This window comes from Amblyomma maculatum, chromosome 1, assembly GCF_055883805.1.
Source record: "Amblyomma maculatum isolate TAMU_Amacu chromosome 1, ASM5588380v1, whole genome shotgun sequence".
Classification (NCBI taxonomy): Eukaryota; Metazoa; Arthropoda; class Arachnida; order Ixodida; family Ixodidae; genus Amblyomma; species Amblyomma maculatum.
The window spans coordinates 210042653-210064979 of record NC_139344.1 but is presented as its reverse complement, the minus strand read 5'-3'; the positions used below and the strand labels follow the sequence as shown (position 1 = coordinate 210064979).

Sequence of the window (22327 nt, the reverse complement as noted above, 5' to 3'; positions counted from 1 at the left end):
CAGAAGAGCACGTCGATTACACTGGGGCAACAAAGTGAAAGTTATATATCACACAGGTGAGCTGCTCGACGTGCTAATGAAAGCAGAGTTGCTGCGGATACCAAGCCATCAGTTGTCTCCCACCTTGCACCGGTGGAGTATGCCTTGCCTTCAAAACCAGTCTATCATCCCAACTTTCAGGTACATGGATTCCGGCTCCGTACCGCCCTCGGCTTCGTCTTCTGCATATTTCATTTTTCTCTGGCTTCCAATTAACTATACACTCGTATATCAGTGGATGGTGCACACGTGTGTATGTCACAATATTTGGTGGGTCAGCGACTAGTCGCTGGCCATGCCTGTGCCGTGCACCTTTCCCATCTGCATATCTACCTTCCAGGGTCAAAGGCTGAGGATGGTATGTTAAAACACCCCTCCGGTTTTCTGCACTCATGGTCACGGAAACCTTTTCTGTGCTGTGGCGTGAAGAAATTCTTTAACGGAGACAACGGGCGTGCTTTATCATCAATTTCCTATCGGCAACAACCTTCGCAACAGGTATAGGTAAAACCCGTCCGCCGCGTCAGCAACAAGTCCGCATGTGCTCGGAAAATCATGCACAATAGTGTTATGAAGACTGTGTGTTCCTTAGCGAACCTTTTGGACTGAGACTACACTCAGGTTCTGCACCGTGTTCGACACAAACGCCGATCCATCTATAAGTCATGTGAACGCGGTGCGGCCGTCAAGAGGAAGCAGGTCACGGCGTAACTCAAGAAGTCTCAAACGCCTTGCCAGCTAAGTGAGTAACTGTCATACGGTAACAGTTCGCCGCGGACATTAGTGCAAAAACAACTCACTTATAAGCCGCGCGGTTAAATCGGCTCATGCTAGCGTTCTGAGAAGCCGAATGAAATGCTACTTGTAGCGGAATCAATACGTGGCGTCTGTTACGTATATGCAAAGCACGATTTCTTCAACTGTGGATAATTCAATTCATTGCTTTCCTGCAGTGGGCTTTGCATTCTTTTTCGTTTTTTTTTTTCTTTTTTTGCAAGCAAGTTTGAATTTTTTATTTATTTATTCTTTTTTTTTGTGAAGCATATTTGCATGCATGCTGTTTTATTTCGCATATTGCTGGCGTTGTCCCTCCATCTCCTGTTTTAAACAGCGCCCAGAGAAGCGCAGCTGCGCGATGAACAACTTGAAGGCAGCATTAACAGCTATAAACGGGAGCACCACTTTGACTTTCGTTCCAACTGTCGTGTAAAATGTCAGTGCCGACTAAATGACGTGAGTGCCATGTCCGCTTGATGACACCAGCCGCTTTCTGCACTCCGAGTCAATGTTCACAGAAGCGCATAGCGCGGCTTCGAGGGTTCTGGCATCAGAGACCTTCGCAGCTTGGCGAACCAACCCATGACGCCGCAGCTGATGTTATACACCAAGCAACCTCTGAAGTTTCGATATCGCGGTTTCGGATTTGAGCATTTTGGCGTTTTAAAATTATTACCTCGTTGCTTTAGAAATTTCGGAATTGCAAAGATTAAAAGGCAGGTTCTTATGAAAACGCTAAACTGCAGCTAGCTCGGAAAGGTATAAAAATCAACGAAGTTGCCTTTTAAACGCACTTAATGCCCGAAACGCAGTAAATACAAGAAAAGTTTTCCATGTAAAACTTCTTCAAGGATCTTTCAGGCATAATTATGCACAACTACAAGTGTCATGATATCTGCCTACGGGGTTTTCAAGCTACAAGCTTTATTATTAGAATGTAACGAATTTATCTACCATACCTGCATGGTGTATATATCTTATCCGAATTCGGCATTGCCGGTTCCATTAGTGATCACAGCGCAAAACAGGCTCAAGCAGTCCCTACAGGGAATAATATCTCTGGAGCAGTGATGAAGGCGACGGAGGTGACGGTGTCACTGAGACCGTTAATCTCAGCAGTAGATCGGCCGACAGAGGTGACCTGCTGCGGTTAGAATTTGTGGGCCATCCCACTGCGTGGTAATATGGCGAAGTCGGTGAGTTAGCCCTTCATCCACAACGGTATACATGGTCTGCACTGATGTCAGCGAGGACCGTGGCGCCGCAGTCGTTGATAACTACGACAGCAAAAAAGCGACGCGCTCTTCCTCGGAAACAGGAATGAAATGATTTCTTGAACTTGGAAAGGCTATCAGCTCTGAAAGAAAAGGTCCAAATTTACAGATTAAGTTCACTGAAGAAAACATTTGTAGCAGTCCAATAACGCACAAACCTGCTCCAGTTTGAAGACCTCGCAGAACAACGTCAGCCTTGATCAGGCCATTTTACTGCACCGACCACACTACCTGGATGTGGCACCTTGTGACAAGTACTTCTTCGGAACGATGAAAAATGGTCTCAGTCATGAAACCTTTCTAGGCGCTATATAGCTCTGAAAAGCAAGCTCCCATTGTTTCACGATGTCCACGTATACGTCTACACCAGTGCGTCCGCTATAATGTGAACATCACCATATGTGGTAAAAAAAGGGGGATCAGGGCAGGAGGAGACAGACGTGAGTGAAGTGCCAGTAGTTGAGGCGGATCAGCAGGCTGAAACGTCGTGTGCTATCACACGCATGCCACTGATGTCGTCGACAACCAATAGCACGCGTGCGGCATTGGCGCAAAAAGACGCGCTATATACCGCACGGCCCGCCGGCATGCCAAATTATTTGAACCAGTTCAAAGACCCAGTGCGCCAACTTTTCAGTGCATGCAGTCATAACGAAAACACTGAGGCTCGAGATTTGAGGGTCTACATATCAGCCTGTCCGTTACCGCTTTCGTGGTTTGCAGCGCGAGGCCCACCAGAACCTATAGAATTTCGCGCTTGCGAGGAGGAGGTGCGTGGAAACCCGAAGACTCTTTCTTTGTATGCATGATTCAATAAAACCTACTCGGAATTCCACATATAACAAGCTGGTGCTCACGTGGCGTTCGTTAATTCCTTCCTTTTTTTTTCCCACGATCTCTTTTCGTGCACGGTAAGCAGCAGGCCACTTACGTTGATTACGTTGGCTTACGTTGACTCAGACTATCATCAGTGAAGCACAGAGGCTGGAAAAAATGCACTGCCAATGATGGGGACAACGTAAAAAAAGAAACTGCTTCACTTTCATGTTTCACCTCGACAAACTGTTCTCGCGCTGCTCACTTTGAAGGAAATTGGCATTTTCAATGAATCGCGAGAAGGCATATATTCTCCGAGCAACCGCAGTCTTGGCAAGCCCATAAAAATAACGCGAGCAAGGTACAAATATTTCAAGATCCGTCCGAACAGTAGTGGTGGAAAATGCTAGCTTTTTTTAGGATTAAAAAAAAAAAAAAAAGAAGGAAGAGGGTATAGCAAGGAAGAGAACCTTTCACAAAGAAAAACAGCGGTCAGTGATCCCGATAACCTTCAGCCGCCCTGTTCCCACGGCGAGCGTCCCGTGGCGGATTCCGCCTCGTCTCGATGTAGCACATCTCGCGATGCGTTAGGCCCGAGGCATACAATTGTTTCACATTGCATCGTTGGGGCAAAAAATCGCGTTCTGCACGTCCCTCGAGCCAAGTGCGGAGCCACTCGACACTGGGAAAGATTTCCGTGACCACCATCTTTTGCGCGCTCCGCAGACACGCATGCATTCCGGCGCGCATCCAGTAGCCACGGAGGATTCTCTTCGGTGAGCATCGCGCGCGACACAGGGCGCGGGGAGAAGTCGCACCGGGCAGCTCCGATTCCACGGCTTGTCAGGCCCTGAGTGACAACGTCGCGCGGATCGTGGGAATCCTCCTTTTCCATTTGGGCGCCCATTTTTTCGCTCTCCGTCCCAACGGCACTCGGTGGAGCGTCGCAAAGCGGCCGTTTTGCCGAACGTGCGGCTGAGATATGAGAGGCGACCAAATTACAGGGCGGCCTGGCAGGAGCTGCCGCCTCGCCGCCTGTAATTTCGACGTCCCGATTCAGCAGCTCGCCCTCAGCGTCTAAAAGGGTTTTCGGAGACATCTCCTCAAGCGCTGAATACTAAGAATGCTGTTGGGAATGGCATTGAGGCGGAATTCCGCGAGGCCGGCTCCAGACCGCGCGGCACTTCATTACACGCGCGCAGTAAATCTATCGGGCATCAAATTCCGCTCTCCCGTTTTCCTCTTCAATCGCGGCCATTGGTCGTGTTTGACGAAAGAACGCTCGGGGCCATCCCACTGTTCACAAACATCGCGTGCGCACAACTCTTTGTCGTGCTGAACTGAGGTATCGCTATTTATATACGGCCATCGGGCTGTTATTTTCGCTCTAAATTTCAACAGAGTGACGCTGACAGGCTGCAGTTTACTTTTGTATTTGCCATCCAAGGCTGTTTCGAGTGAAATAACGAGTTACGGTGCAATAAATAGCCGGTAGCCTCATAACTACGATTCCTAATTAAATACTAGCCGCAAAATCTACGGCATTCCTAGCTGCTCTGTTAATTCCCCGAAGTGTCCCCAAGGTATGAGATGGGATTCGTGCAGTGTTTGATAACACGAAAGGAAATAAACTGAACCAACGGACGGAATACACTTCAAGCTACGCAAAACTGAAGAAGTAATTTATATCACCATCATCCGAGTTGAATATAACTCCTAATGGCCACTAATTATTTCTTCCTTGCGCTTGCCGAATGCTCGTTATGCAAACTGATTCCCGGAACGGACTACTACGCCCCACCTTCGGCCGTCACGTTTTCCTCCTTTTTGGTATAGCTACTGTCAATTATACACAGTGCATTCCCTGCTGGTCAGTGCACTTTTGTTCTTTAATTTCAGCTAAAACATCCCCATCAGCCATAACTGCGGCTCTAAAAACACATTCACATTAGGAAGCCTCGTGTACACACAAGACGAATGCTGCATAATATGAACGAGATTCCATAGCGCTGCAGTTTTTTCCCAAAGCTCGTTTTACCACAATATCCCCCTAACTCGGGCTTCCTCCCTCTAATCATGCTGTTCTCTCTCTCTCTCTGTTAATGTCACATCTGCTATTTTCCTTTCCATCGTTGGTTGTACTGCTTCTATTCGGCTTTCTAGGCTTTTTTGTTGTTTTTTTTCAGCCTGCAAGAAGTGGCCTCGCTAGCGAGTTGTGGCAGGATACATCGGTCAGGTGCTTTCATTTTTGAAGAGTTCAGTTATGCTGTAGCCTTCTATAATACATTACAATAATCGCTGCTGCTCGAGTCATACAGCTCCAGTTCACTCCGAGGAACAAAGAGCGGTCTGAAGAGGATGCTGCATGGTGCATGCTGAGATGAAGAATCTGCATCCCAAGATTCATTTTAGTCGACGCGGACACGAAAGGCAGCTCCCCCCCCCCCCCCTTTTTCTTTTTTTTCTTTTTTCTGCCACTGCGAAGAGAATCGGCAACACCACACACATTCAGTAATCAGTCTCTGTGTAGACCATCGAAGCCTTAGCTTCGTTCCAAGCTGATTTTACGGCAGCTGCCACAACACACACGCACTACTTTTATGGATAAAATGTGCGAAATAAGGCGAGAAGTGAATCGAGCAGAAAATCACACACGCAGAAAAAAACTTTGTGCGTACGCTGGCGGAAGGGAGAGGGTTCGCGATTAGCACAACAAAACCACGCCTGCTAGAGCACCGCGGCTGTGGTATGGGAGGCGGCGGCCGAGCGTGTCCAACGCGCCTCGTCGGCGCTCTCACGCGTGCGCTGGCTGCCTGCGCTTTTCTGATGCTGCTGCTCGGCCGCCTCCATCACCGGCGGCCTTTTTTTCTGCGCTCAGTTTGCACATCTGAACGAGAAATGGGGGTGTGATGCGCGCTTTCTCTTTCTTCTTTGCCTCCTCCTTTTCTATCCTTGCTGTCTTAGCCAGGGGCATCGTACGGATCTCCGTTATAACGCTGCGGCGTCGCAGAGGTGGTGGTGCGCTATAGCGTCGACATCGGGTCTGGTTAAAAAAAAAAAAAATAGTTGTGGTTTACCTCTGGTAACTCTAGTTAAACTGCGATAGCAACTGCGGAAGCTTCTTTTGCCTGCTACATTATTCCCCTATCACGCCCTATCAATGTAAGGTGCTACATTACTGGGGACACGTAAGCTCATCCTTTAAGAGTATGACTCGAGAGCGTAAGTTACCAGTCTTCTTCTTCTTCTGCTCCTCCTCCTCCTTTTCCTCCACGGCTGTTCAAGGTCAAGCGTGGCCTCTGCCGGGACCACGCAACGGCTCGAAACCTGGCGCTAAGTTCAGCTCTTGGCGCGCGAACCTTGCCGGCTTTGCAAAATGCCCGTTGGCATTCCGCATTTCGCTGTTCAACATCACACGAATCCCAGCTGCATCAGCGTTCTTAACACAGTCAACAAAACCTATTAGCGATGACAACGGATTATGGGCTGAGGGAATTCGAAGCACAGCGCACCACCCGAGCGACGGGACACACAGCGCCCAACAGCGAGGCGAGGGTATTTTTGCGCACCGCAACAGTGCGCGTGTGACACAGTCATGAAGGAGGTCTTCTTGCGATCCGAGGCGATATTCGCACGCTAGAATACGTTGCTATAGTTTGACACTCAGTTTAGTTGCGAGCTATTATTTACCACCGTTACCCGTTGTTGCTGACATTTCAGTGAAGCTGGCTCCCGTTTTGAAGTTGCAGTTGAGAAAGGCCGCGCTGGCAGCTCATAATCTATGTGCGGCTTCTCGGGATTTAGTTGGCTCAAAATAGAGGTGTGCACGGGCCGAAATTTTGAGTCCGAGCCCAGCCCGTCCCCATGCTACAGATCCGAGCCCGGCCCGACTCTGAAAGTGACTAAGCCCGGCCCGGCCAGACATGCTATATAATTTCAGTTGACGAGATGAAAGAGAAGAAAATGACCCGTTTATCCAAGATCTTGAAATATTGAGTTCTTAAGTTTGAAATGACCAATTTGCTGAATGTATAGAGGCACAGCGCATACGTAGAATTAAGTTATTGTGTAAAAACAAGTTTACATTGAACTGAGGAATATGCGGCGTTCCTGGATAATGAACCCGGTAGCGCCGAAGTTCCTTGCTACAACTTGTGGCTTGAATAACTAAGAGTGCGCTAGCTCTAAACCTAAACAAATGATTGATTTTGTGACCAAGTACTCGGTGAGCTCGCCTGGCTCACCGTATGCCTTTCACCTAAACATCAGCGCCTGTGTTAACAAAGCGGAGATGCGATTGGATTGCAAAACATTTATTTCGTCAGAAAAGACAGGAACTATACAATAAATGGCCCACAAGCGGCCCCTCTGCTCGGTCACTGACGGCTACCAAAGGTCCGTTCGCGGCGAGGAGGCGGGGAGGAAAGGCGATTCGACGCCGGGAAAGAACTCGGAAGCTCTCGCGGGGGGAGAACGCAGGAAAATGCTGTGCATTCTAGATGCTTATCGCACTATGGCCGCATTCGAGCTTTCGAAAAAGTTGCATGTGTGCGTGATCAGGGTGTCCGGCCCGGCCCGGTCCGCCCGAGACAAATATACATTTGCCCGGTCCCGGCTCAGGGCCCAGGTAGAGAGCTTCTGAGCAGCCCGAGCCCGTGCACAGCTCTAGCTCAAAATGCCTCTAGCATAGGCTGCGTGCACTGCCACCGCACTACGTGGATTACTCCGATTAAAATATGCTCATTGCGTTTTAGATATAGACATGAAAAAAAAATGAAAAAAAGTTTTAGAGTAAAGCGAATTTACAACAGTGAAAGCAAATGCCCACTGCTTATTAAAGGACTATAGACATCTAATTTATGAGTTCGTGTATTATCATTTGTAATGATGATGAGGACGTTACTGTACACGGATCACCACGTCACATTCGCCTACGACTCCTCAATATTTTATAATCGAATTTCTTTTCTCGCCTGTTTCGGTTTCGCTTTCAACAGCCGAGCGATGGCGGAGGCGTCACAGTCAAGTCTAGGTCACGCGAGGGAGGAATACACAGCAATATAATCATTGCTGTGTCATTTGATTTCACTACAATGATAAAGCCAGCCTGCCTCAAGAACAGGAAGTGAAGAATAAGCGATTATATCGCTGTTTTTGTTGCGCGCATAAAGACATGATTGTGATGTCACAGCCTTCTCTCGGCTGTCTAAACCGAAACTGGTGAGAAAAGAAAATTCAATTATAAATTATTTAGCTGTCGTAGGCGAAAACTGCGTGCGGATCTATATACAGGAATGACTTACGCATCATTAACAAGAAAAATGCCACCAAATTTTGGTGTCTATAGTCTTTTAAGGCTTTACTTGCTTCATGAGTGGCGTGATCATAAAGTGTGGGCAGGAAGTGGCAACAAAAATGTCGCGTGCTTTCGTACCAAAATTGTGACGCAATCATTCTTTGTGCTGCGTTCAGGGTGGTGCCATATACCATTTCGCTTCCCACATAGCATCCATCTGCTAGTCAAGTTAATTTTCTACAGGGATACCAACCGACGACATAGTTACCTTCATTGTGTGCCGCTAATTGTAAATGCAGGTGTCCATCGAGATAGGAGACACATACCGTGCCTTCCTTTCGCGAAAAAACCAAACCAACTAAAGACGTTTAACGTTGTGCCGAACTCTGTGCCACTATCAATGCTTAGCCAGGAAAAACCATGCCAAAACATCTTAATCGGTTTAGGTGGAGTTAAAGCCCATATATATATATATATATATATATATATATATATATATATATATATATATATATATATATATATATATATATATATATATACACACACATTTTTTTTTTTTCATTTTTTTTTTTACGTGAACACCCGAACAAAGGGCGGCGCTTAGATTGTGGAGCTTGTTTGGTGTCACTGAAGCAGCTATAAACCAAATTCAATCGAACCTGTGTGTGATGGTGAGAATTGCTTCTACGCTTGACAGGCATTAGATCAGAGCTTCCAAGTGCTCGGAATATACTTTATTCCTTGTCGCGCATCTTAATGTCGCCTATATATAGTTCAGTCAGCTACAACTTAGCCTTCGGCAATCAAGAGATTCCCGCACGCGGAACTTTCTCCCAAATTGAAGGCACGCCTCTTTCCCTGTAGTCGGCTCTGTAGTTCAGTTCCGAGCACACCATGGCAGTACTGCGATTCTTGATAAGCTTGAGAGATCTAATGGCACACGAAAGACGTCGAAATTGAGCTCGCAATAGAAGCGAAGGTTACTCCCCTGGTAGGCTATATAACATGCTATAATAGGCAGCATCGCCCTGGACAGTTTCGAAAATTATTTCGCGTTTCTCTCTTTCAGCCATCTATGTGCGTTAAAAAAAAAAAAAAGAGCAGGGCAGAAGGGATGTGCTAGTTCGGCAGCGCTGACGCGCCCTCTCGTGTCGGCAGGCAAGATAGGCCTCAGTCATGTCGCTACCTCTCTGTTCGTCGTATCAACGAGTTCGTGAACTTGCGATCGCTGTCAGTGGGTCTGGTGCCCAGAGCACCGCACGTGTATAGTTACCCTGGTCGGGGCTGATTTTTCCGCGTAAGCTCGATTGCAAAAGCGTCCACAAAAGAGCGCCCCCTCAAGGCGCGCAAATTGGCCGGCACTTCAATTAAAGTGAGCGGAGAAGCAGGTACAGCCGCCCTGTTGCACCGCCGCTCTGGCAAGGTATCTCCTCCAGCGGGCGGCCCCCCTCGGCCAGGAAGCGCGATACGGCCGCAGGCGCCCGGCGCTCATTTTTCGGAGTGCCGCGCGGGAGCGCGCAGCGGCGTAATCGGCGCGCCAAACAAGAGCAGCGTGCGCGCCTGCAGCACCCGCGGCACCCGGGCGCGGTTCAACCCCTTCGCGCCTTCCGAGATTTCACTATCACGTCTACGCCTGTATATTACACAAGGGCCCGGACATATCGCGTCGGCTAACCTAATTTCGGGAGCGCGCCCGCGAAAGCAGCAAAGAAGAGGAGCGGCGCGGGATGATCCCCATCAGCGTATCACTTTACCCTGATGGTCTGTAAACGGACCTGTTTTATGCGGCGGCCCTCGCCGCCCCCCTCGCACGAAGCGTCGAAAGCGCGCCTCTCGGGCCGCAGTCGCACTGTTGGTAATCCGATTTTTGGCCGATTGATTCCGCCGTTCGCTGAAAACGCGCGCGGTCTGGCATTATTAAATTTCAAAGCCGTCGAGGCTCACCCCCGCACGGAGACGGGCGTGCAAACGCTATCAGGGAACGTTTAATTCCCCCGAGACATAGCCCAGTGCCGCGCGCAATGGCTGCCAACGGCGAGCTGCGGCGTTGGCCGCCGTGTCATTTTCTGCAGCGGCGCGGTTTTCTGTTCGCGCCCGGGATTCGTTTTGTTTCTTCCAGCTCGTTTTGTGTCCATTACTTCCGTTTTTGCGCTTCCTCTCTGGCTACGCTGATAATGTTCGGCACCCGCAACGCGCGCATTATACGCGGGGAATAGAGTGTCGAAGTGGCGCTGCTTACACGGCAGATACGGTGCTACGCCCTGCATCTCAACGGAGCCCATCGCCGCGCCCGAACGCGCGAGATGTTTGCGTCGGCGTCGAGCGTCGACTGGAATTGCCGGGTCGAATGGCTGTGGAGAAAAGAGAGCGCGTTGACGGCTGCGCGCGCATATACGCGAACGCGCTACAGCGAGCGCCGCAACGTGCTGCCAAGCGTCCCCGTGTAGCCGGCTTGTCAGATTGGAGCTCCAAACGAAACATAAATTATCGATCCGGCCCGGCAGACTGCGCAAAACGATGACGACGGTTTCGGAGTGCCGTCTCGAAGCTCGGCCGAACAACTGTCCAATCATGTCTGAATCATGACAGACGGCCCCGCGCTCTCTGTCGATAGAGAGGGAGCCCGGCGGGTAGCGAATAACAAACTCTTCGGGGTCCATTAATAACCGCCATCAGTGGAACTGATCAGACGATTGTTGGCGAGTGCGCGCGTACGACTGGCGCTCTTGGTTCGTCTGGAACTTCGCGAGCGCCGTGGATCTGTCGTTAATCGCTCGGGTGAATTATACGCGGGAACCGCTCGTCCAGGGGGAGGGGGGTATTTGTGTGGCTTCGCCGCCGGGGGCATATCAGGAAGTTGGGAGGAGCTCTTCTTGAATAATCGAAGCACTCCGCTCGAAATGAACGTTCGCTAAGCGCATGAGCGTGATGCTGTATTTCGCGTGCCACTCATTGGGAGCACGAGCCGAAATCGACACTCTGCTTCCGAGTAGGCACGTGCGCTTAGGCAGCTCCCTTGTTCCGACCCGATAGTGGGACATGATAAAGGAAGCCAGCGCGCAGTTCTGGGGGAGGGGGCTTCTTCCCCGACCATCTGCTCAAAAAGATATGCCCAATTTGATAAAAAAAAAAAGAAGAAAATTAGCCAGGTTTTAACACCAATTAAAAGGTGCGAAAGCACTGTTTAGCATGATTTTTGGTGGCTGAGCAGAGACTGGCACAGAGATTGGCAGTGTTGCCTTATATTGCACGGCATACAAGTGGGGATACATATGTCATCGGTTCTAATCTCTATCGCAAAATAATAGACTCCAACGTAACTATACCATATGGATGCCAAATGGGAAGACAAATGGTATGACACCACCCTGAACGCTGCATAGCGAACTCTTAAGTCAAATAGAGGTTGGTTAACGGACCTGGACCTCAACGCCGCACGACCAAATGGCATGTGGGAGGTGGTAAGGGAAGGGGGCCCTACACAGTGGCATCTGTAGTGCATGCAGTCGTCCCATTCGACGCCTCACTGGCTCGACAACGCCTGGCTTTACAGTTGCTGTAGCAACTAGCTAGGCAGAAGCAAGGTTTTTGTTGAGCTATGACGATCGTGCGAGCGCTTTAGCACTAATATACAGGTCAGCAAAATCACATGTCCCAGTTTGAAAAAAAAAAAAAAAAAAAAAAGAGAGCTTCGGCAACAAGGAGTTGCTTCGTTATGGGTCATCAGTATTTAAAGCATAACTGCGACGTCGTCCTGCCCGAATTTACTTTTTTTTTTTTCGTTTTGAGCTTATGAACAGTCTGTAAGACCGCAATTACAAGGAGTGAAGTTTTCTTAAAGATTAGCACATCTTCAATCCACTTATCGTTACTGAGATCAACTTTCTCTACCTCTGACATCTTTATAAGAAACAGGATTTTATTGCTTAAAATGCGCTCTCATGTCTGTGAACACTGTTTTGCGTTAAAATCCAGACTTGCAATTCAGTGCTTCTCGCCTGACCATGTGACGCTGAAGATGTCCGCGCCTTTTTGCATGGCGCAAATGGTGCATCATTTAGAGAGCTGCTAACTGCATTGTCTTGAGAACAACTTGCCCACAGTTGTTACTATCATCGGTTGATGGCAGTGTATGCGTGCTTATTGCGCCACCGTTTGTACCACGAAGCTTCAGGGTCATGGTTATGATATATGTGTTTTGCGGTTCTTAACGCCACTAAGCCATGGTGCAGCGAATTTATTCGGAAATTCGTTCGTCGCTCCTCAGGTGCTGTGCCACCTTTTGAGCTGTGCCAAAGCTAGACGTTCAGCATTCCCTTATGCTCGACAGATAATAGTGATGATCCGATTGCACTTGGGGTGCGCCTCAGGGACGGTGTACGATGCCGCGGAGGTTCCTTGCGAGACGGTGTAGCGAAGACGACTACAGAAGGTTACTAGAAGAAACTGAAGCTTTATACAAAGAAGATTTACAGTATTTACGTCAGAGATATATGATGGAACTGGCTAAAAAGGAAATATTTCTTCCTTGGCATAGCCGAAGATGCGGAGCATCTCAACCTAGCCCAGAACGGCGAATTGATCTTGGGCTTGGTTAAATTTAAGCCACCGGGGTCCAGTGGATAAGGTCTAATCGCCATGACAGCTAACTTAATTGATTCGTGGCTGTGGGCAACTTTCCCCTTCAACTTTGACAGTGCTAAACCCTCTCTCCACAAAATTCGCACAGTCGAAAAATCATCAAATTGATCACATAATTGCCAAAGGTGGAAAGAGTATAACCAAAGTGATTGGACTGTCTGGCAGGATTCACACTTTGGCAGTGTGAATAAGACTCTTTTTTACTGAATGAGAGAAAAAAAACGCAAAACACCAAATGCCGCATGCTGCTCATATTCTACTGTACCATTTGAGACTCACGCTAAGGCCAAAGTAAATGAGCAGCTTCATTTCCCATGCAGCGGACTGCTTCCCGCTTGCTGACGACTTTTCCAGGCCTCCCGAGCTAACACGTTGCGCCGGTCGGTTCCGGCGATTCGCTGCACATTCCTGTCAGCATTCCTACGAGCCTCCATTCACACTATAGCCAAAACTGCCACGAGGCATCTCCTTGGCTCCTGCGCTAACCGTTGAGCCCATCGGTCCCTTACAGGTAACCTTAAGCGAGGTACCTAGTCTAGCCACAATGTGGCATAAAAAGTATAGCTAAAATCCTCGCCTGTCGGCGTTTTTCCTGGCGCACTCAGCATGGTTGCATTTTGCAACACTGCAAGTAGGGAAGTGCATACAAGGGGCCATACTGTATAGATCTTTTCGGCAATGAGACATAGTCTCTCCGGCATAAAGCGTAAATCCCCCAAAATGTTTTTAGAGCGCAACTCTCATACTCCCGTTTGGCTGTTGAGCTGTGTCGATGCCAGTGTAACCGAGCGAAAGAGAAAGAAGAGCCGCTCGCTCGTGGCCCTACTTTCTCTTCTTCTGGGAAATTCTCCCTAGCTCGTGAGAAAAATTAAGAGTGCTTTATAACTGTACAGTGAATGCAAGATTCTAAAATTAATGACCGCAATATATCCAAAAATAAACGTTTAAAAACCTTAAGTCAAATTTTGCATTAGGGAGTATTGTAGTCGCCCTTCCATTGTTTTCTCTTTTTCACTACAAATGAAACTTAATTCTAAATTGAATATTGCGGGGTTTGACGTGCCGAAGCAACGCATCAGCACAACAGGACGCCGCAACAGAGGGCGCCAGATTAATTTCGACCGCGTTGGGGTTACAACACACAGACGACCGGGCTGAACGCCACAACCATCGAGACACGTTGCAGTCATCGTCATCATCATCAGCAGCAGTAGCGAATTGACTTGACTAGGACCATTCTGGTCCACCTGGTAAAAAAGGGAAGCCTCAGTACCAATCCAATCCAATCCAACCCACAAGACAAGCTGGGACTTGTCTTTGTCATACGAAGGCAGGCCTCCTTATCGAAACATTGACTTGGCTTTGGGCACTGAGACTCCCCCTCAGCCCTTGTTCAGTTCTTTTTCATACACAGACGCCTGTACTCGATGCAAAAGCAATGCGAGCGAGACCTTGGTCGGTTGCGAGGAGCAAGTTAACAAAAGAAAATATTTGCGAACTATAGCATCCACGCAGAAATTTTCATTTATTAAGACCACATCTATATGCTGCAGACTCCCATACAGCCACCGCGGCGGGTACGCCATATTGGAAAACGACGTGGCACCGAGCACCATATCAGCAGTGTTGTGCGCGTTACAGAAATTAAGTGACCGATTTTTTATTACTACACGTGAAATGTAATTGATTACAGTGGTCAAGTAAAGCCCCCGAAAATTAAACAAACAATTATAATTAAGTAATCAGTTACTATTGCGTTTATTTTCACCAAATTTTTATTGATATAACACAGGTGTACTCGGACAAGAATTGACTATAAAAAAATTGTATGAGTCACAATAACCTCATACAGACTTCTCATACTAAACTTAAACATATCTCAATAATTCTCATATATTTCTCATATGATAAATGAGTGTAGTATGAGATTATATGAGATTTGTATGAGTTTAGTACAAGTTTAGTATGAGAATTTGTATGAGATTATTGTAACTCATAGGGATTTTTTACTAGGGATTTCTTGGCATTTTATTACCATTTAATTTTCAAAAGGTAGTTCTTCAGTGTTGTCGCTAATTTTTCCACGTTTCCTCTTCAAGATATCAGAAGCTGCACCTAACACTCTCTCAATGCAAGGAAGAAGTATATATACTATAAAATATGAACACCCTGCGCACCAGCTCGTATAAACGAAACTCTCCATAGTAGTATAAATACACATATATTGCTGTTTTCAACAGGATAGTTCCTTTGCGCGCCTTCTTGAGACGGATACGTGCTATTTGTGCTATGATGTTGAGTTTAATGTAGCGGGATGAATGTTGCGACGACATCTTGAGAGTGCGGGGAGCACTTCGTATATTCCGTACGTGACGGCGGTGACTCGGTTGAGGCCTAAATATGACAGTGCGGAATGCTTCTACGCAGCTGGTCGGTTGTCGCTCTGTCACGAACGAAACTTCCCCGTTAGCACCCGTATTATTTCGATACGTTGCATTGGAAGTACGAAAGTGCGTGGAATAGGACTGAAGTGCTGAAACTGTCAGAATAAAACGACATCGTCCGTAGCGATTTGTTCATCCCGCGCAGTAAATTATGCACTTGCAGTCTGATTCGCTCCATTTTTTCATGTCAAAGCTGACAAATACGCGCGGACCATTGTGGCAAATAACCCTCGTGATCGGAAGCTGCTCATCGCTGGTTCAACGACGCGATACCTTGCAACGACCTTAAGTCGTGCAAACAGCGTATACACGAAAGCTGCTATAACGCTGGCCACATGGTGCGGACCACGATAATGCCGGCTCCACAACATAGCTGCGATGACCGTGCAATGAGTCACATTTATTAATGCGAAATCACGAAACCCGGAGTCATCCAATAAAAATGACGTCCAGAAATCGGTGACGTTGCCAGTACTCATCAGAGTCAGTGGGTAATCATTAACAATTGTTAATCATAACGGGCATTAATGAAATGGAAAAGGAGGTTCTGAGGGTCATTAATGAAATCTGAAAGGCTTTAGATTGAAAGCCTTTAGATAATGACCTTTAGGGTGAAGGCTTTGATGTTAAGGCCTTTAGGTTGAAGGCTTGAATAAAAGACCTTTAGGCGGAAGGCCATCGGGTAAGGTGGATGATTTCGCATTTACAGCACGTAAGTGGTCTTAAGTGCCCTCTAAGTTCTTCACTTTTTCTTCGTTCACCGTAGTTTCTCTCTCGGCTCCGGTAAAAACTTCACCGGAAAAAACGGCCCTGAAAAAAAAAAAAAAATCCCCAGAAAATATGTCCTCAGTGGCAAAGACAGAAAAACTGCCCCTAAACGCCTCGCCTGATGCCCTGCCTATCTGCGGCGAATCGTTTTAGTTTCACCGACTTTGAAGAATTGTACCTTACGTCTTCTTTTATGGTTTTACTTGAACCTTATTTGTATTTCCTGTTTCCCGCCGTTTTTTGTTTGTTTGTTTGTTTGTTTGTTTGTTTGTTTGTTTGTTTGTTCTTCTTTCCACGGGCTACAATTCTTCCTTGTGCGGTAAGGCGTAGATTACGTTTCCCTTTGGCGAGCTGCAACAATGTATGCTACCGCCCTTCCACCTATCGGCTTGGATGACCAAACGCTGAACTGCTGTCTGGCCTCCATATTAAAAAAATAAAAAAAATGCTGGCTGCACATAGTTACAGCGCCTCGTCTTCGCTTTGTTTGCGGGAGAAAGGCCGCGCTAGACTCGCCTTCGGTGGGCCGGACGCTTGGAGCGATAGTTTAGATTATTGGCCATGACCGCACTATAATATTACTAATCCGATCAGACCTTTCTTAACAAGTGCTTAATGAGCTACGAAACTGGGGAAGATGCACTGCACAGAAAGAGGCAGATGGTATGTTGTAGCGGGCTTTCAGCATTCTTTTTCCCAACGCCTTCTGCAGTGCCTGTGTAGACATGTCAGGCACACAGAGGGCCCGATCCCAAAGAATGGTTGCATTTGTTCTAAAAGTCAAGAAAGTATCCGATAAAAAGTGCAGTTTTTTGCGAAGGGAGTTCCGGAATAATTTATTCTTTCAGACATTTCTCGCATTGGGGACGGACGTTTTTTAAAGCAAAAACCTTCCTTGGCTCATGGTCAAAATCTCGCGCGTACGATCTGTTCGTAAAATGTGTTCTGTTCCTACCATCTGCAATCCAACACTTGAACGCGCTCTAAGAAACGCCACGCGACAGGCGCGACAGTGTACCGTCCAAATTCACACTGGCTGGAGAAAGTGACAGATAATCCCGCCTTTCCTTTCCTGTAAACCAATTATAATTATATATAACACTGCAACGAATGCGCGCCAAGGAAAGGAAATTTCCACTTACGAGGCTAGCAAAAGGTCCACAAGGGGCGCGTGATATAAAATGTGCAGCAGCAGCAGCAGCAGCGGCGCTCAGGCTTTCGCATTTCTCCAGTGAAGATTCTGCAGTGCTCTCTGAAAATTTTCCTATTGACCGCTTCCTTAGGGGCCTTTTTCTTCCGAGCGCGTTTTTTCCGGGACCGTATCTTCCGAAGACGTTTTTACCCTTTATCTCTACATGCTTTGATTGTGCCCAAGCATTGCGTCCTCCTTTACGATGCATCGCTGAAACGATGCTCTCCCTTTAGTGACACCTGGAACCTGCGCCGAGAGTCGCGTGAAACTGAGATCATATGTGATAAGTAGTCGCCATGTTGCTCGCACATCCAGCCATAAGAGTCTAGTAGCCTTCGGCATCGCCACTTACCGCCCCATTATCGAGTATACTTGATTTGATATTAACAGCTGCACCAGACTGCATACCCGACTGCTTAGGCTTGGAGATCGCGGCGTTTTGATTTTTATTGTCACAAGGGCAGCCTGGGTCAAATAGTGTCAAGGCTGATGTGTTCTTTGGTTTGCGCGAGTTTGGGTGAAAGGTCAGTTTTTCTAAGAATTTTCTTCCAAGAAAGCTGAGAGGCATTGACATGAAACCGCGCACCTCTAGCACTGGGGGCAGATGCTGAAACCACAATAGGCCACCGTTGCGGTGCATACTTGCATTCAGCGTAGACTGTTAACACTCTCACAGTTTGTCGCCATGTCTTTGTTCTTGAAAGTGTGGCATATGCCTGACCCGTGGTTTCGTCCCTTTCGCAGACAAGCTGTGCGAGCCGAGCAGTCCGCTGCTGCTTCGCTCCCAGAGGCGTGCGGCGTCCTCTCCAGAGACTGGGGCACCCGGCTTGCAGTTCCTGGGCCGCTTCGGCCCAGGCTCGGCGGCAGCGCGGCTCGAATCGTCGCCACCGTCGAGCGTCTCGTCCTTGGCTGACGACGAGCTGCCAGACGCGCCTAGCGACTTTACCCCCGCTGTGCGCCGCTCAGAGAGTGAGCCTGGCTGTGAGTCCAGCACTCCGGTTGCGCCGCGACCCGGCGTCAAACAGCGCGAAGGCGCCTCCAAGGGCTCGGCCAGGGTAGAGAACCCGCAAACCTTGCCCCGCTGCAACTGCGACGAGCTGAGGAACGCCGACGCGCACCTCGAGACCAAAGATCTGTGGGAGAAGTTTCACGAGCTTGGCACCGAGATGATTATCACCAAGACAGGAAGGTGAGCGGGAGCTCGTGCCTGTTTTTAAGTTGTGTTTACGCTTGACACCCCGGTCACGTGCGAACAGAAGCGTAAGCGTCGTTGACGAAGCAATCGTGCAAAATCAGATGGGTTCGATCCCTGTCGACAGTTTCGTGCCGGTCGCCGCAAAAGCGCCTCTTTCATGGTCGTATATACGGCGAGTCGCGATGGTCGCAAAACATGTCGGAAAGTTGGATTCACACTGACGACCGTGACCGTCATACACGCAGGATTTCTACAGCTAACGTATCTGCACTGTGTCCCTGCAAAATTCTAAAAACGGCATTCATAGCACGCACCTTATTTCGCCATCCTTCCCCGGAAACACAACTTCCTCGGAAGACACACACATAAGCTTGCGTTCGTTAACCCCCCCCCCCCCCCCCCTCACACACACATACACTGCGAAGAACCCGCTTGCGACACCACTGTCCGGCATCTAATATGGACGCGCCCAGGAACTTCGCATATGCGCAACACCATTTTACAACAAGCTGGACTTTCACCGACTAATGGCTCTTAATTTCCACTTATGGATAACGAACAACATTTACGCACGCAGTTTATGTGACTTCTTGCACATGGCTGCGCTCCACACATTTCTGTGACTCCACCACCACCTTTTATGCCGTGTGGCAAACTCGGCGCAAATAAATAAATAAATAAATAAATAAATAAATAAATAAATAAATAAATAAATAAATAAATAAATAAATAAATAAATAAATAAATAAATAAATAAAGAGGATAAGGCAATGTGATGCTACTGTCTTGTGTAAGCTCTGTAAATTTTGCCTTCACTGCATCTATGTATGTATACGAGGGAGCTTTTCCAGATTATGCTTTTTTTTTTGTTGATACTTTTTAATTCTGCCGTATACAATTGCCTTAACTTGCTTAAATTTATTTATTTCCATTTTCTGGCTTGCCTGAACTTGCCGTTGTAAGTATTGCAATGTAAGAGGTGGTTGCGGAGTGTACTAGTAGTCTGCTTTAAAACGCAAGTATAACACACCAGTCGTGCTACACCGCTTTTTAGCGCCGAAACATTTTTTTTTTTCGATTTTAGAAAGCCAAAAATATCAGACAAACTAGGCAACGCCCTTTTTTTTTTTTTTTAACCATTAGGAGCGAGCAGCACGGCTTTTCTGGTACCAATCTTGTCCTAAACGGTCGCTAGAGGTCCGCCCCTTCAGCGAACCGCTTTCAGCCAATGTCACCTTGGTAAACAAGACCTGCTCATGGTCTCTCTCCACACGACTGACTTGACACAGGTGGCCGGCGTCTCCGCTGCGGTGGCTGTGGACGGTTGTGTGACTTGCCTCAGACGCGAAAATTAACATTAGCAACTTCTTCCATCTTTTCACGCCAAATGCTTCTTGTCACGTCTTCGCAATTGCTCGTTGCGGCTCTAAAGAAATGCAACCACGATCGTCCTTGTCGCCAGATTCGGAGCAAGGTCACTCGCTGTCTCTGGTTTACTCAGACGCCAATGACATCACTCTCGCAGACCACAAAAGTTTCCCTCGCACATTTTTTTTCCCGGCACGCTAAACACATTGAAGTGGCTGAACGACAACGGAGAATGTCAACCTACTGTCGTGCTCCTACCAGGCGAATCAATCTGACAGACACAAAGTGAAAGAATCCTTTTGCGAGGAAAAGGCGCAACGGGGCGAGAACAAAGAATACAATAGAGCGGTGGTTTACAGATGGGAACTAATTCGAATGACCACTCATAATTATACAGCCAGCAGCTTTCATGAAAAAAAAAAAATGACAAGGAAACAAAAACCTGAAATCCGGGAAAGAAGTACACCCACGCATTGATAGCCCTGCAACGTTGCCAACAAGGCGACTAGAGGTTCAAGTAAAAATAAATAAATAAAAAAAACGCCTCGAATAGAGATTTATTGCGCTCTAACTCAAATACAAGCATAAGCAATGGGTCTACCACAAAATAAAGTAAGCAAGTTCGTTCTTTTTTTTTTTAAGCACGAGGGCACACAGAGTAATCAGACTATAAAGCTAGTACGGAGCTTCAAGAATTACTACTCTCACTAAGCAGCTGCAGAAAGTTATTGACTTGTTGCCCCGCTTGTGCATCCAACCGCACATTTCACCATCTACGTCTCATGTGCAATTATAAAGGTGTGTAAAACCAACCTATTCAATCATCTATATAGCTCAACAGCTCTATATATAATGGACCTTTAATGCAAAATCTAGAGCGAGGAACCAGTTCATTCTTGACTGTTAAAAGAATTTTAATTCTGTCAGTTTTGTGAACGCCAGTTCCCAAACTGACAGAATTATCTATGCTTGGCTGCATTTTTTAATTATCCAAAAAGCACGCTTGCCACCCAAAGCTTTACAAATAACTGTATGTATGACAAGTTGAAGTCTCTTTAGGACGCACGCGTACGTAGTGTTTCGCGGTGTCAATATAAGGGCTGTGAATGATTAAAGGCCAGAACCTGCAAACTATACTGTAAACAAATCCAATGAGTGCTTAATATTATCCTTAACCGGACTACAAACGCACAAATACGAGCAAATATACATGTTTCAATTATCGCAGCGACTACATTTATTCGCAAGTTTTTCACACAGGTGAGAGAAAATGTACTCCCGGATTTCACATTTCCCAATGCAACGCACCGTGAGCGGCTCATGGTGGCGTACTCTGTTGTATTTCGTCGCATGCTTCATGAACACATCTGGGTGGTTTCAAAGCCTCAAACATTGCACACAATCTAACCTAGAAGGGAATGTTACCTAGCACAATTCACAACTCAGTGATTCGTGGATATCTGACCATCACTCGCACATATCCCAACGCTGCCTACCGTCGGCGAAAATTAGGCCTATACTGATCGCTCCGTTGCTTGCTGTGAGGAAATGCCGATAAAAATATTCAGGCAGGTGGTTTTAAAATATGCGCAGAATCTTTGTCCGTCCAAGGTAACAAGCACAGTTTCGGCGACCGAAGCTTTCCGGTGTGAAAAAAAAAAAAAAAAAAAAAAAAAAGGCATGTATAAGAGCGTGCGAGCACGAAACACGACCCACAGCAGAAAGTTGCTGGCAAGCGCGACCGTCATGTCGTTCCCTAGATGCGGCTCGAATTTCCCCTAGCACACTCCTGTCGTTACCGACGTACAGACCAGGTCAACAGGTCTTCTTACCAAGGTGGCATGGCATCAGTGGCATTGGTTCAGCTGCGGTCTGCAGCGTGCCCCTATAGCTGTCTGACCGCGCGCGCTTGTGTGTGTGTGTGTGTGTGTGTGTGTGTGTGTGTGTGTGTGTGTGTGTGTGTGTGTGTGTGTGTGTGTGTGTGTGTTGTGTGTGTGTGTGTGTGTGTGTGTGTGTGTGTGTGTGTGTGTGTGTGTGTGTGTGTGTGTGTGTGTGTGTGTGTGTGTGTGTGTGTGTGTGTGTGTGTGTGTGTGTGTGTGTGTGTGTGTGTGTGTGTGTGTGTGTGTGTGTGTGTGTGTTTGCGCGCGTGCGCGTGTGCGTGCATGCGTGCATGCGTGTGTGCCTGTGTGTGTGTGCGTGCGTGTGTGCCTGTGTGTGTGTACGCACAACGGCGTTGACCATTAAAAAATACAATATTTATGGCCTTCTTTCCAACGATGCCAGAGGAAATGCTAGCAAAATATACCTCTCATAATACAAGAAGCCGGGTGTAAACAATGTTATGAGCCAGGCGTCATTCCCAGCGCAACCGCTGACTAGATGAGGAGATTTACGACCTGAAGTCGCCTTGCGAAAAAAAAAAAAAAAGCATTGAGCAATTCTCCGATACCGAACATGGATATCGAGCGTTAGTTGACCTCGGTTATGACGAAGACGCATGCATCTTCGTAATAA

The 22327-nt window shown here is 47.5% G+C and overlaps 1 protein-coding gene across 2 annotated transcripts in view; it reads left to right on the top strand.

The window, feature by feature from the left end:
* LOC146205496 (T-box protein H15-like) overlaps positions 1–22327 on the top strand; it is a 93550-nt gene that overhangs the window by 43896 nt on the left and 27327 nt on the right. For both annotated transcript variants that reach the window (XM_084590214.1, XM_084590213.1), the window contains exon 2: positions 17995–18439. In XM_084590214.1, the coding sequence (XP_084446340.1) occupies positions 17995–18439 (445 nt within the window). The remainder of the gene's footprint in view (positions 1–17994; positions 18440–22327) is intronic.